We start from the raw sequence: 14,251 nt of genomic DNA, 5'->3' as shown, positions 1-14,251 counted from the left end.
GTTCTTAGCGTATAAACTCACCCTAATCAATGTTATATCAATGCTGATTTTCAGTGACTAGTAGCCTAAATACTGGCAACAGTTCAGCCACACTCTCCCAAAATAAACTCTTAAAACGTTATATGAAGAACGTTGTGTTCAACAACCAATCAGTGACCCCGCTTGAAATTGGAGTGCATATTAACATTGAGATCGCAGAGGCCAGTGTGGTTGGTATGACCATGAATGGACACGAACAGGAGTTGGCTAATGCACAAACAGACTGGACCACCAGTCTACTCAGTCAGTAGGTCAGGGGTAATGCACCTTAGCTAGTTGTTTAGACAATCTAAAGAGGTTGGAATAGATCCCTGTGTTTTTCCAACTGATCCCATCTGAGCTGATCCACCACCCGATCCCAAAATATCCCAAAATAAAATCCTGAAACCTCTACTTAAAACCTTGAGGCAATAGTTGAGGATTCAAAAAGCACAAGGTATAATCAGTTCTTGTTGATAGTAAAGTGATTCTTCATATCGCATAAAAAAATAAAAAACACTTGCTACTCAGGAACACTTTACAGCCCTCAGTCAATACGAGGCTGTTCCCTTCGGCCATAACTCAATCCTGCTATTTTCAGAGCAGACAGAACAGTATCCCTCAGTGCTATCCGCAGGAATCAATAAGCATGCAGTGAATAGTAATCAGAGCCCTTTTAGCCACTGTAATGGGATAAAGGCAGGTGGAATGGGAGTACATTGTTCTCCTAGCTGCTGCTGCCACCACTTTCTCAGAGAAGACATTCTACCTGATTCAAACAGCTCACCCTCATCTGTCTTGACAGCACCAAGCAGCTCACCCTCATCTGTCTGACAGCACCAAGCAGCTCCATCACACTGTGATAGATGGTTAGTGAAAGCTAATGGAAAAGGGGGGAGTCTAATGGCTAAGGATTTCTTAAGAAGCGTATTTTCCTGGAAGATGTGTTTTAGCACACACACACAGAGAGACACCATTGGCCGTTGTCTATAGCCTTCCGCATGTTTCTGTTCAGCTGGTGCCTGGCCGAGCCGAACAAGTGTGCTCGCATACTCCCTCAAGTGGCAAAATGAGGAATCTTCTCTCTTTGAATGACTACAAACACTTCATTGAAGAATCCCATCGCTACTGTTGACCAATCACCGACGAATGGGCGTAGACTTCGGTTACCGACTTCGGCTTGCCTCGATAAAAAATGTCTTGTGCACGAACAGCCGGGAAAAAATTAACTAAAACGTCACAAAATGTTGCCATAATACATTGAATTTTGTAAAGTATTCAGGCCCCTTGACATTTTCCAAATTTTGTTACGTTACAGCCCTATTTTAAAATGGATTAAATAGTTTTTTCCCCTCATCAAATCAACCTACACACAATACCCCATAATGACAAAACAAAAACATGTTTTTATACATTTTTGCAAATGTATAAAAAAGAATCCCGGAAATATTTACATTTACGTCATTTAGCAGACGCTCTTATCCAGAGCGACTTACAAATTGGTGCATTCACCTTATGATATCCAGTGGAACAACCACTTTACAATAGTACATCTATATCTTTTTTGGGGGGGGTTAGAAGGATTACTTAATCCTATCCCAGGTATTCCTTAAAGAGGTGGGGTTTCCGGTGTCTCCGGAAGGTGGTGATTGACTCCACTGTCCTGGCGTCGTGAGGGAGCTTGTTCCACCATTGGGGTGCCAGAGCAGCGAACAGTTTTGACTGGGCTGAGCGGGAACTGTGCTTCCGCAGAGGCAGGGAGGCGAGCAGGCCAGAGGTGGATGAACGCAGTGCCCTTCTTTGGGTGTAGGGACTGATCAGAGCCTGAAGGTACGGAGGTGCCGTTCCCCTCACAGCTCCGTAGGCAAGCACCATGGTCTTGTAGCAGATGCGAGCTTCAACTGGAAGCCAGTGGAGTGTGCGGAGGAGCGGGGTGACGTGAGAGAACTTGGGAAGGTTGAACACCAGACGGGCTGCGGCGTTCTGGATGAGTTGTAGGGGTTTGGCATAGGCAGGGAGCCCCGCCAACAGCGAGTTGCAGTAATCCAGACGGGAGATGACAAGTGCCTGGATTAGGACCTGCGCCGCTTCCTGTGTGAGGCAGGGTCGTAGTCTGCGAATGTTGTAGAGCATGAACCTACAGGATCGGGTCACCGCCTTGATGTTAGCGGAGAACGACAAGGTGTTGTCCAGGGTCACGCCAAGGCTCTTAGCACTCTGGGAGGAGGACACAATGGAGTTGTCAACCATGATGGCGAGATCATGGAACGGGCAGTCCTTCCCCAGGAGGAAGAGCAGCTCCGTCTTGCCGAGGTTCAGCTTGAGGTGGTATATATGTAAATATCACATTTACATAAGTATTCAGACCTTTTACTCAGTACTTTGTTGAAGCACCTTTAGCAGCGATTACAGCCTTTGAGTCTTCTTGGGTATGACGCTACAAGCTTGGCACACCTGTATTTGGGGAGTTTCTTCCATTCTTCTTTGCAGATCCTCTCAAGATCTGTCAGGTTGGATGGGCTGTCAGGTTGGATGGGCAGCGTGTTTTCAGGTTTCCAGAGATGTTCAATTGGGTTCAAGTCCGGGCTCTGGCTGGGCCACTGAAGGACATTCAAAGACATGTCCCGAAGCCATTCCTGTGTTGTCTTGGCTGTGTACTTAGAGTCATTGTCTTGTTGGAAGGTGAACCTTCACGCCAGTCTGAGTTCCTAAGCGCTCTGGAGCAGGTTTTCATCTCTCTGTACATTGCTCTGTTCATCTTTCCTTTGATCCTGACTAGTCTCCCTGTCCCTGCCGCTAAAAAACATCCCCACGGCACCACCATGCTTCATCGTAGGGATGGTGCCAGGTTTCCTCCAGACGTGATCCTTGGCATTCAGGCCAAAGAGTTCAATCTTGGTTTCATCAGACTGAGAGTCCTTTAGGTGCCTTTTTGGCCAACTCCAAACTGGCTGTCATGTGCCTTTAACTGAGGAGTGGCTTCTGTCTGGCAACTCTACCATAAATGCCTGATTGGTGGAGTGCTGCAGAGATGGTTGTCCTTCGGGAAGGTTCTCCCGTCTCTACAGAGGAACTCTGGAGCTCTGTCAGAGTGACCCTCGTGTTCTTGGTCACCTCCCAGACCAAGGCACTTCTCCCCAATTGCTCAGTTTGGCCAGGCGGCCAGCTCTAGGAAAAGTCTTGGTGGATCATCATTCTTAAATGGAAGAAGTTTTGGAGGCCACTGTTCTTTGGGACCTTCAATACTGCAGAAATGTTTTGGTACCCTTCCCCATATCGGTACCTCGACACAATCCTGTCTCGGAGCTCTACGGACAATTCCTTCGACCTCATGGCTTGGTTTTTGCTCTGACATGCACTGTCAACTGCGGGACCTTTATATCGACAGGTGTGTGCCTTTCCAAATCATGTCCAATCAATAAAATTTACCACAGGTGGACTCCAATCAAGTTGTAGAAACATCTCAAGGATGATCAATGGAAACAGGATGCACCTGAGGTCAATTTCTAGTCTCATAGGGTCTGAATACTTATGTAAATAAGGTATTTCTGTTTTTTAATTGTAATACACTTGCAAAAATGTCTAAACCTGTTTTTGCTTCGTTATTATGGGGTATTGTGTCTAGGTTGATGAGGATATGTTTTTATTTAATTCATTTTAGAATAAGGCTGTAACATAACAACGTGGAAAAGGGGAAGGGGTCTGAATACTTTCCAAATTCACTGTATTTGCCCGAACTGTTTGGATGGGAAGCATGCGGACACCTTTACCCTGAACTACTGTACCGATGTCATATACATTCGATGCTAATCTACAGTTTTTTTGCAGAGTTAAACTGTGTCCTCTCAGTCATCCAACAATGGCCCAGATTAGGAAGCGGGTGTCGTAATCCTGTGCCTTTTTCAACCTCTTGCATTCAAGCTTTAGATTTTTTCGTCCCTTGATTGTGAGCTGCTCTAAAGGGAGGGGGCAGGGTTACCGTTGATACTGTGGTGATTCCTGTAATTGATTTATTTGGAGTCAATTAGTGGAAACCCCTTCATCCTCGAGGCTCTTTACCCAGTGGAACACAGAGTAAGGTCACGCCGGCCCACGGAGACTAGCACAGCACACACAGACATGTGCTGCTGCTCGCAAAGTCAGGCTCTGTAATTGGATTTCAAATATCATGGAGACTTATTTGTTTATATTAAGCCACTGCTGATCAGCGATCATTAATGGCAAAGGCACTATAGGTGACCTTTTCCACTGCGACAATCATAACACCATGACACACAACCAGATCTGTCACAATCGGTTTTATCTATGACTCACGGTCGGGATGGAGGCCTCATTTTCATAAAGCCACCACCTGCCCGCCTCCCAGCTCAGGTCAGAGCTCACACTTCCTCCTCCATCTAGAGAGCCAATCCCCTCATCAATCATTTGTCTGCCGCACTGATTACTACAAGGGAGGCTCATTTACTACTACGGCCTTACGTCTGTGCGTTGTTATTGGTCGCATTCATCATTGCACAGAGAGAAAGTCGCAATATATGTCGTTGTTGCGTTCTTTGTACTGATTTGCTATTCATTTTGAATAGAGTGAGCTAGCTTAGCGCTGAAAGGAAATGCAGTGCAGCCAGTGTTTCTAGGAGTCACCGCTGAGTTCATTTGTCAGAGCTGGCAGCAACACTGTGCACAAAATAACTGTTAAAGCACAGGGTGTGTTTATGGAATGCTACTCAGTCCCCCTGTGCCTGCATTGTCAAGAAATCGTAAACATACCGTGTCTAATGCATATTTCATTCAAGTTTATTCCTAAATGTTTTCTGATTTTCGGTACGTCTTTTTCACGAGTCAGACATCCTTATGCCTATGGAGGATAGGTAACCCTCCATGATTCTGTCGTTTGGTCAAAATCATGGCAACCTTTGCTCCAGCGCCGCAGAGATTCTCAAATCCACATGGAAACAAACGGCTTCCTGTTTCTCATGCTTTTTTGGGGGGGGGATGTCATACATTCTTGTGCAAGCCTCACTCTTTTTGTCTTTTATAACAGGCTGCCTCTGTCTGGGACATAACGCAATACAACTAAAAATACTTCTCTCTTCTTCTCTTAGGTATGGCAAAATTGTATCAACAAAGGCGATCCTGGACAAGACGACAAACAAATGTAAAGGTGTGTATGGCTTCCTCTGTTTTTACGAAGACTTTCAGTAAGTAGGGACGTGGTTGATTCTGCTAACAGATTTTATTTTTTATTATTATTATTTTTGCACAGAACTCAGGAAGTCATGCTCATAACAACCCCTAGGCTTAAAGCAATAAAAACTCATCACATGCGTCTTCATTGAGAGGATATTGTACGTAGGTATCACAATGATTCATTGTAAAGCAGGAGATAAGTGTCAAGGCTTTGGAGCTTTGACTTAGACTTCCAGTTTGTGATATGATGACACATAGTATTTTCACCATAATCCTCCTAATGCTATTATACTAAAGACAAAGGCCATGCTAAGGAATGAATGAAGATTCTTGCTTAAGGCCTTCTTGACTCACGCAGTGGGTTTGGCAACCCAATAGTGTCACAGTGTACTGGCTCTGCCTTGTTGAAGTCATCCAACAGCTATGTGGCTCAGAGGGGCTGGCCTAATCAGGAAACAGACAGACAGGCTGGCAAAAGGCTGCCACTACTTCATGTTATTTTAGTCCCTTTACTGATTGGCTGTCTGTCACTGTGCAGCGCGCTATGGGGGGTGATCACAAGAGGAAGTGACTGCTCATGCCCCTCCCTCTGGAGCGTGACAAACAGTCTTGGCTCTGGCTGCAGCCCTGGGCCCAACACCCTGTTCTGACTAGTGAGGAGCGCAATGACACTGAAGCCCAGCCCAGCCAGCACGCACCACAGATGGGCTAGGAAATAAGCTTGGTCACTGTCCTGCTGGGGATTATTATACCCTTATTCATCACAGGTGGCGACTGAGAAACATCCTTTCATCTTGCATGACGATTTTTACTTGAAATCACGGCTTGCTTGAAGAAAGGTACCTGAGAAACTACCCAAAATCCCAACTTGGAAAGCCAAATGAACGTTTTGCCATTCATAAAAACAAACATCAGAATGTTCCGATTCAGTATATACTTGGTTTGTGCTGTTTATCACCAAGATCAAACTAGAATCTGTAATTAGATTCCACATTGAGCAGAGAGTTTGCTGTGGACCTGTGAGGTTGTTTGATGGTTAAATATAGCAGAGCAGAGGGCAGGGAGGGACTGCAGGTCTGACTCTGGCCTGCATTGAGCCCCAGGGGAACAGTGAGCTGACCTGAGCCCTGGGCGTCATCACTGCAATCTGCAGCTTCAGCACTGTTCTCTGCTCCCCCGGCCTACAACACTACCTCACCACCAGTCACTGACTGACCACCACGGGCCACAGAGAGGTGGGGGTCAACCACAGAACATGGTGGCCTCTGGCCTGGTCTCGCTGTGGTGGCTGTCAATCACATCTTGTCACTTTCTGCTTGCTGTAGACGTCGATGTTGACCTGAGATTTAGAGTGCCAACCAAATGGCACCCTATTCTCTGTATTCTACGAAGCATGGAGGAGGAGGTGTGATGCGGTGGGGGGGCTTTGCTGGTGACACTGTCAGGGATTTATTTAGAATTCAAGGCACACTTAACCAGCATGGCTACCACAGCATTCTGCAGCGTTACGCTATCCCGTCTGGTTTGGGCTTAGTGGGACTATCAGTTGCTTGGGCTCCTGTGTGGCGCAGAGGTCTAAGGCACTGCATCTCAGTGCTAGAGGCTTCGCTATAGACCCTGGTTCGATCCCGGGCTGTATCACAACCGGCCGTGATCGGGAGTCCCATAGGACGGCGCACAGTTTGCCCAGCGTCCCCCGGGTTAGGGGAGGGTTTGGCCAGGGTAGGCCATCATTGTAAATAAGAATTTGTTCTTAACTGGCTTGCCTAGTTAAATAAGGGTTAAATAAAATACAAATAAATACAGAAGATAGCCCTATTTGGTAAAAGATCAAGTCCATATTATGGCAAGAACAGCGCAAAGAGAAACGACACTCCATCATTACTTTAAGACATGAAGGTCAGTCAATGTGGAAAGTTTCTTCAAGTGCAGTCGCAAAAACCATCAAGTGCTATGATGAAACTGGCTTTCATGAGGACCGCCACAGGAAAGGAAGACCCAGAGTTACCTCTGCTGCAGAGGATAAATTCATTAGAGTCAACTGCACCTCAGATTGCAGCCCAAATAAATGCTTCACAAGAGTTCAAGTAACAGACACATCTCAACATCAACTGTTCAGAGGGGACAGTGTGAATCAGGCCTTCATGGTCGAATTGCTGCAAAGAAACCACTACTGAAGGACACCTAAAATAATAAGAAGAGACTTTCTTGGGCCAAGAAACATGAGCAATGTACATTCGACCGGTGGCAATCTGTCCTTTGGTCTGATGAGTCCAAATTTGAGATTTATGGTTCCAACCTCCGTGTCTTTGTGAGACGCAGAGGAGGAGGAGGTGTGATGCAGTGGAGGTGCTTTACTGGTGACACTGTCTGTGAGTCATTTAGAATTCAAGGCACACTTAACCAGCATGGCTACCACAGCATTCTGCAGCGATAGGCCATCCTATCTGGTTTGCGCTTAGTGGCACTATCATTTGTTTTTCAACAGGACAATGACCCAACACACCTCCAGGCTGTGTAAGGGCTATTTGACCATGAAGGAGAGTGATGTAGTGCTGCATCAGATGACCTGGTCTCCACAATCACCCGACCTCAACCCAATTGAGATGGTTTGGGATGAGTTGGGCTGCAGAGTGAAGGAAAAGCAGCCAAAAAGTGCTCAGCATATGTGGGAACTCCTTCAAGACTGTTGGAAGAGCATTCCAGGTGAAGCTGGTTGAGAGAATGCCAAGAGTGTACAAAGCTGTCATCAAGACAAAGGGTGGCTACTTTGAAGAATCTACAAATATTTTGATTTGTTTAACACTTTTTTTTGGTTACTGCATGATTCCATATGTATAATTTAATAGTTTTGATGTCTTCACTATTATTCGTCAATGTAGAAAATAGAAAAATAAAGAAAAACCCTTGAATGAGTAGGTGTGTCCAAACTTTTGACTGGTACTGTATATATAAATATGTAGTGAAGTACTTTTGACCAGGGTCTGTAATTGTTATACTGTTAATTGCATTGCCAACAGAAGATAGTAATGATAAAGCTGAATGATGCATTACGTAGCATGGTTGTGCCATGCAGTCTTTCCAGGTAGGCTGTGTAACGCATATAGTGAGAAGTGTCTTGAGTGGTATGGTGTTCTCTCCCTCAGGTTACGGCTTTGTGGACTTTGACAGCCCTGCTGCAGCTCAGAAAGCCGTCACTGCCCTGAAGACCAGCGGGGTCCAAGCCCAGATGGCTAAGGTGAGGGTATGCTTGCAGTCTATTCCTATTCTCACACACAAACACCTGAAAATACACAGTCTCCAATGGATTTTGGTAGTCCATTTATAGGCAGCAAAAACCTGACCCACCCAGCATTACATAGATTAATAGGTATCTCCCTGCCCGGGTTGCATGTGTACCTCTCAAGTTTGTCTGCAGCCCCCCTGTGACTCTGTGGTCACTGTGCAGTAACATGAGCCCATAGGTGTGTGTGTGCTTGCTTGCTTGTGTTAGTGCTCTTGCGTTCGTGTGTGTGTTCTTGTGTTTGTGTGTGTTAGTGCTCTTGCGTTCGTGTGTGTGTTCTTGCGTTTGTGTGTGTGTGTGCTCTTCCATTTGTGTGTGTGTGTGTGTGTGTGTGTGTGCTCTTGCGGTCGTGTGTGTGGTGGTGGTGGTGGTGTGTGTGTGACAGTTCCTAAAGGCATCCTGTCACACACTTTGGAGGGGCACCAGGGGTGAGTGGCGCCGACAGGCAGACTGTTGGGTGGAGAGAACAGGCTGGTGATACTCTGCGATGACAACAGGGTGACATGCCGGAGAAGGAATTCCCCCTGGGGACATGTGTGTCTAAGCCTCAGCAGGAGCAGAGAGGACTCAGTGTGTCCTTTCTAAAGGAGGCTTATAGGGCAGGCTGTGTCCTAAATTACAGCCTATTCCCTATTGACTGCACTAGGGCCCTGGTCAAAAGTTGTGCACTATATAGGGAATAGGGTGCCATTTGGGACACGTCCAGTGTGTCCTTTCTAAAGGAGGCTCGTCTTGTCTGTTCAAAGGGCTCATTTACACTAGCCTATACTAACCTTTTTCACTAGCCTTGGGGCGGCAGGTAGCCTAGTGCTTAGAGCATTTGGACAGTAACCGAAAGGTTGCTGGATTGAATTCCCGAGCTGACAAGGTATAAAAAAAAAAATGTCGTTCTGCCCCTGAACAAGGCAGTTCCCCGGTAGGCATTTCCAAACCCGGCTCCGGCCAACTGGGCTTTGCGAGCACAACCAACCAAGGCACAAATTATTGGGAAATACAGTATATTTTCCTGTTTCCTCGCTCCACATCCAAAGAAGATGTAACTGTCAACGAACAGTGTTCCAGGTCTAGAAAGTCTTAATGGGTTCAGTGCAGACTGACCCTGAGACAAGTTTGATCCCCTTGGCTTTAGGCAGGACAGGTGAAGGCTGCTTTTTGACACAATGCCGAATATTCTTGTCTCACAGAATCTTAGCTCTAAAATGACTGGAAAATGATTCACATGTGCTTGTATAAACATACAGTATATGTTTACAGTGTAATAAAGTAAAGTGTATAAATTAGATGAGACAATAGGTTTTTCTCTCAAGCTTCCTGGAAGCATTGCTGTGGAAATTTGGAGGCAAAAAGGATGAAAGTAATGTGAAACTTTGAATAAGACTAAGTGGTGAAGAGGGATATTAGTTTGAGAAGCATGAGTCATGAGCCTTGCATTCTGCGTGTAACCGATCTAGCTTGCTGCAGCATTACTCACTGAAGTCACACCAGCATGTGTCACTTTAAAAAGGCCTGACTTACTGGACAGACTGTAATGAAAGGGCTATGAACAGCGTACGTGTAGCAAGTTTGTCCTGTTATAGAATGTCCTTTTGAAAGTCCTATGTGTCAGGCGGACTGAGCTACCCAGCACTGAGCTACCTAGCTATGCTTTACCCAAAGCATTACTGGAGAAGTTTTGAGGCCAGTTTCTGGTGGGAGTCAATTGGGAAGAGAATTCACATGGTTGGTCTTCAAAGGGCCAGCAGGGGCTATAATAACTTTGAACAAGGCAGTTTACAATCTTGGACAGAAGAAAAGGATGTCAATCGTTTGGAGATTGCCATGGCAACCGAGCCAGTTATAGTTGTGGAAATCAGGCCCGCAAAGCCTAAACAAGAATCCTCAAAATCCTCTGCTTCTTGACATGCCTCTGTGCACCTATTTCACTTTTAATTAAAATAAAGCCATTTTGTGAGGAATGCCTAAATTTAATCTAGGCATTGTTCAAGGTAAAGGCCATTTAAAAGTCAGAGCCTTTTCAGTTAACTTTTTCTCATTATTACCAGGGCTTGTTTGGGCTTAATGAACTCCCCAAACAAAGGTATTTTCTTTCTGCCCGGGCAACATTTAATAGGCATTCACTCATTATTATTTCAAAAGCAGGTGGGTGGGAAGTCAGCAGATGAGGGTTTCCTGTTGAAAATGTTCTCCTAATGGTATTCCCACCTAGATATGTTCCTTTTCCTAGATGGATTGCATACTTATATTCTAACATGTTACAGAAGGAGTCCAATATAACATAATAATGATACAATGTGTCTGTACAATAATATTGTAAGTGGATAAACTTGTTTAGGATGAAGTGAACATCCCCTAGTAATGACAGATGAGTGAGGTCTACTTTCCCACTTATTTTGGACGTGAACAGACGACCGTAATAATAAACCTGTGGCCTAAGCACAGCATTTGGAGGGACTCCCTCTCCGGCTAGACAAGCAATTGCCACGCCACCCCTCCCCCCTCCCCTCAGCCGCCACTGGCCCTCCTAACCTGCTCCGTAAGTTCTCCTAAACCTGCTCCAAAAACTACATTTTGACAAAATCTGTATCCCTTCTAGACAGAACCCTCAATGAGCATGCCTCAGTCACACGGCTTGTTTTGCTGGTGACCCCATTCACTGCTGCACAAACAGATGTCTTATTTTGCTGCCAAATTTCGGTCCCTATGTTTTAAGAGCCGCTTCACACGCACAGAAAGGCTTTTTTCTCTCTAATTTCTGTCAGATGATGGCGGAGTTAGGAGTTGAGTCGGGGCTTATACTAAGAGAACTCCTCTTCGGGATGACTCACGGGTAAACCATGTGGTAATTATCCTACACTCATTCCTCCCTTTGAGCCACTGAATACATCACTAGTGAAATTCTCTGTGGAATACAGGTTGTGTGTTGACTAAGTTCGTTTTATTTTCCGTCTATCGTCTATTCCATACTTCCTGTGTTTTAACACATAATGTAGGCAGCCTGTTATCCTGAATGGATATCTGTGGCCTATTCAATATAAATGTTTTAAAGGCCATTTAACTGGATGAATGCTTTACCATTACCCTTTAGGTAAGCCATAAAGGATAAAATGGTAAGGCAGTCTTTTTGCCCTTGAATATAATTAGTGTGTGTGTGTGTGTGTGTGTGTGTGTGTGTGTGTGTGTGTGTGTGTGTGTGTGTGTGTGTGTGTGTGTGTGTGTGTGTGTGTGTGTGTGTGTGTGTGTGTGTGTGTGTGTGTGTGTGTGTGTGTGTGTGTGTGTGTGTGCGCGCGGTGAGCATGGAGGATTGTTGCTGATGGCCACCCCCTCTTTCCATTCTAGAGAGCTTTTTAGAGTTATTAGAGCAGAACACACACACACAAACACCCTTTTGCTGCTGAGTGCTGAAACACACTCCTCCCTTCCTCCATCCATCCATCCATCTCTCCCTCAACTCCTCTCCAATCCCTCTGATTGAACACCTCCACTGGGTGCTTTGCTCTGCTGTTCTGTGTGGTGCCAATTCATTGTTCCTAATAGTTGGATGTAGATTTCTCTGTCAGCGTATTAACTTAGTAATCCAATGGAGTGTGTTAGGCTGGGCTCTGAATGCGGCAGGACGCTGATGAATATTAATGGTGAGCGGCTGCTCCCCGGGGACCCGTAGCCGTGTCTTATGTTTCTGCTGATGCTATTGAAATACAGGAAGAAATCAGCTGATGTGGGTCTCAACCAGCCGTGGGCTGCATGCAAATCACTATTCATGGTGACCCTTTATTAGCTAAAAACCCAGGCAGACAAAGACAGCAGAGGTCGAGAGAGGCATCATGGCCAGGGTTAACGCCATCACGGTAGTCAAAGAGGTCTCAGGGTGTCCCAAATGCCACTCTCTTCCCTATACAGTGCACTACCGGGCCCTGGTTAAGGGCTCTGGACAAACGTAGTGCACTATATAGGGAATCGAGCACATTTTGGGACACAGACAGAGAGTAGGAATTATTCAAGGGATATGACTGCCGTGCCCGAAACTGAAATTGATGCCAATAAAGAGACGGAGTTGAAGTGTTTGAGATCTTTTTTTCCAGGTGTGTCAAGGTTGCTCTTAAGTGCCATTAACACGTCAATGCTTCCTGTCTTTTATCACCATGCAGCAACAAGAACAAGACCCAACCAACCTGTATATCTCCAACCTGCCGCTGTCGATGGACGAGCAGGAGCTTGAGACCTTGCTCAAGCCCTTTGGCCAGGTCATCTCGACTCGAATACTGAGGGACTCCAATGGAACCAGTAGAGGAGTGGGCTTTGCAAGGTCAGCCACTAGTAGTAGAATGAACAGGAGCCACAACCCAACATTCCTGAATGCCGTTTTTTATTCATGTGACTGAAATTGATAGCCTAAGTGCCGGTCCAATTGTGCTATCACGCCAACTCCTTGTCATTCGCTGTCGTGCAAAACCAATGTTTGGCTTGGCAAGGATAGCAACCGAGTTTACAAGAGCACAAACGGATCAGACAAAAAATGTATTATCACGTAATCAAAATTCACAACTACATTGCTTGATTATAGCCCATTTATAGCCCAGGAGTTATTGTATTTCCACTTTTCCCCAGAGAGGATGAGTGAACACACTGTGGTTAGCCGTGGATTTTAATGGACAATGAAGAGTTAATGTTTTGAAGTGCCAGTTGAAGATCAGTTTCATTATGACTGGGATGGTGTAATTATAGTGTTAACGTGGGCCTCCTCCTTTCACGCTCACATAACAGGACACTTGACTGACTAACCTGAAAGGGAGGCCAGGCCCTTGATTCACAAAGCAGAAACACTATCTTCATAGGAATGTCTGTCTGTCTATGAGAGGGTGTGTGGCCAAGTCCCTGCCTGCATGCATGTTACCAATGATCCAGAGAAGAGATAGATTTACTACATTACATTTATATATGAATATATATATTAACCACAAGTGCACTCAAGGACCTGCAACCAAGATTAAAGCCCAGGATATTGACCCATTAAAAAAGCATTTATTGAAAGGTCCGCATTTATATTCAGTCTAAAACATAAAGCACTGTAGGATGCCACCATGCGATTCTGCAGTGTAACTTCTCGTCTCCTGCATATTTCAGGATGGAGTCGACAGAGAAATGTGATTCCGTTATCTCTCACTTCAACGGGAAGTTTATTAAGACACCACCTGGAGTTACTGGTAAGGGACTGATTTCTAAGAACCGATAATTGTTCCCCCTTTCAGCAGCTGCACTGGCTCTCAAGTGTTAGCTCTTTTATTAAACAGCTTCAAATTACAGTAAAAGGTGGATTTCCTATTGGTTCATTGGGATGTGAACCAATACAGTGAGTGGTCAAGCAGCGGATCGGTGGTCCCTTTAGGAGGCTGGGTCTGTGTCCAAAAATGGCATCCTTTTCCTTATATAGTGCACTACTGTTGACCAGGGCCCTAGTGAAGAAGGTGCCATAGACCCTCTACTAAGAGGCAGAGTGAAGAGCTGCCTTCTTTCCCAGTCTAAGCTATTTAATTGGATTAATCGACTGAAATAGTGTTCACTGGCCCTGCCGCCTTTAGGAAAGGACAGAGATTTACAGGGCCCCAGCTGACAAATGAGATGTCTGTGTTTCTCAGCCGGGCTAAAAAAAAACACTCCCAGGCTCAGTCCACGAATGACTGTATAGTAACATTTACATTTGAGTCATTTAGCAGACGCTCTTATCCAGAGCGACTTACAGGAGCAATTGGGGTTAAGTGCCTTGCT

General features: G+C 45.4%; 1 protein-coding gene across 4 annotated transcripts in view; it reads left to right on the top strand.

Moving 5' to 3' along the window:
• LOC106586183 (RNA-binding motif, single-stranded-interacting protein 1) overlaps nucleotides 1-14,251 on the top strand; it is a 42,115-nt gene that overhangs the window by 17,464 nt on the left and 10,400 nt on the right. For 2 of the 4 annotated variants that reach the window (XM_014173152.3, XM_014173149.3), the window contains exons 3-6: nucleotides 5,121-5,179; nucleotides 8,352-8,449; nucleotides 12,634-12,791; nucleotides 13,610-13,689. In XM_014173152.3, coding sequence (XP_014028627.1) covers nucleotides 5,121-5,179; nucleotides 8,352-8,449; nucleotides 12,634-12,791; nucleotides 13,610-13,689 — 395 coding nt within the window. The remainder of the gene's footprint in view (nucleotides 1-5,120; nucleotides 5,180-8,351; nucleotides 8,450-12,633; nucleotides 12,792-13,609; nucleotides 13,690-14,251) is intronic. The other 2 variants (XM_014173153.3, XM_014173150.3) reach the window with 1 other exon arrangement.

This window comes from Salmo salar, chromosome 25 (genome assembly GCF_965601325.2).
Source record: "Salmo salar chromosome 25, fSalSal1, whole genome shotgun sequence".
Lineage (NCBI taxonomy): Eukaryota > Metazoa > Chordata > Actinopteri > Salmoniformes > Salmonidae > Salmo > Salmo salar.
This window is presented reverse-complemented; position numbering and strand designations above follow the sequence as displayed.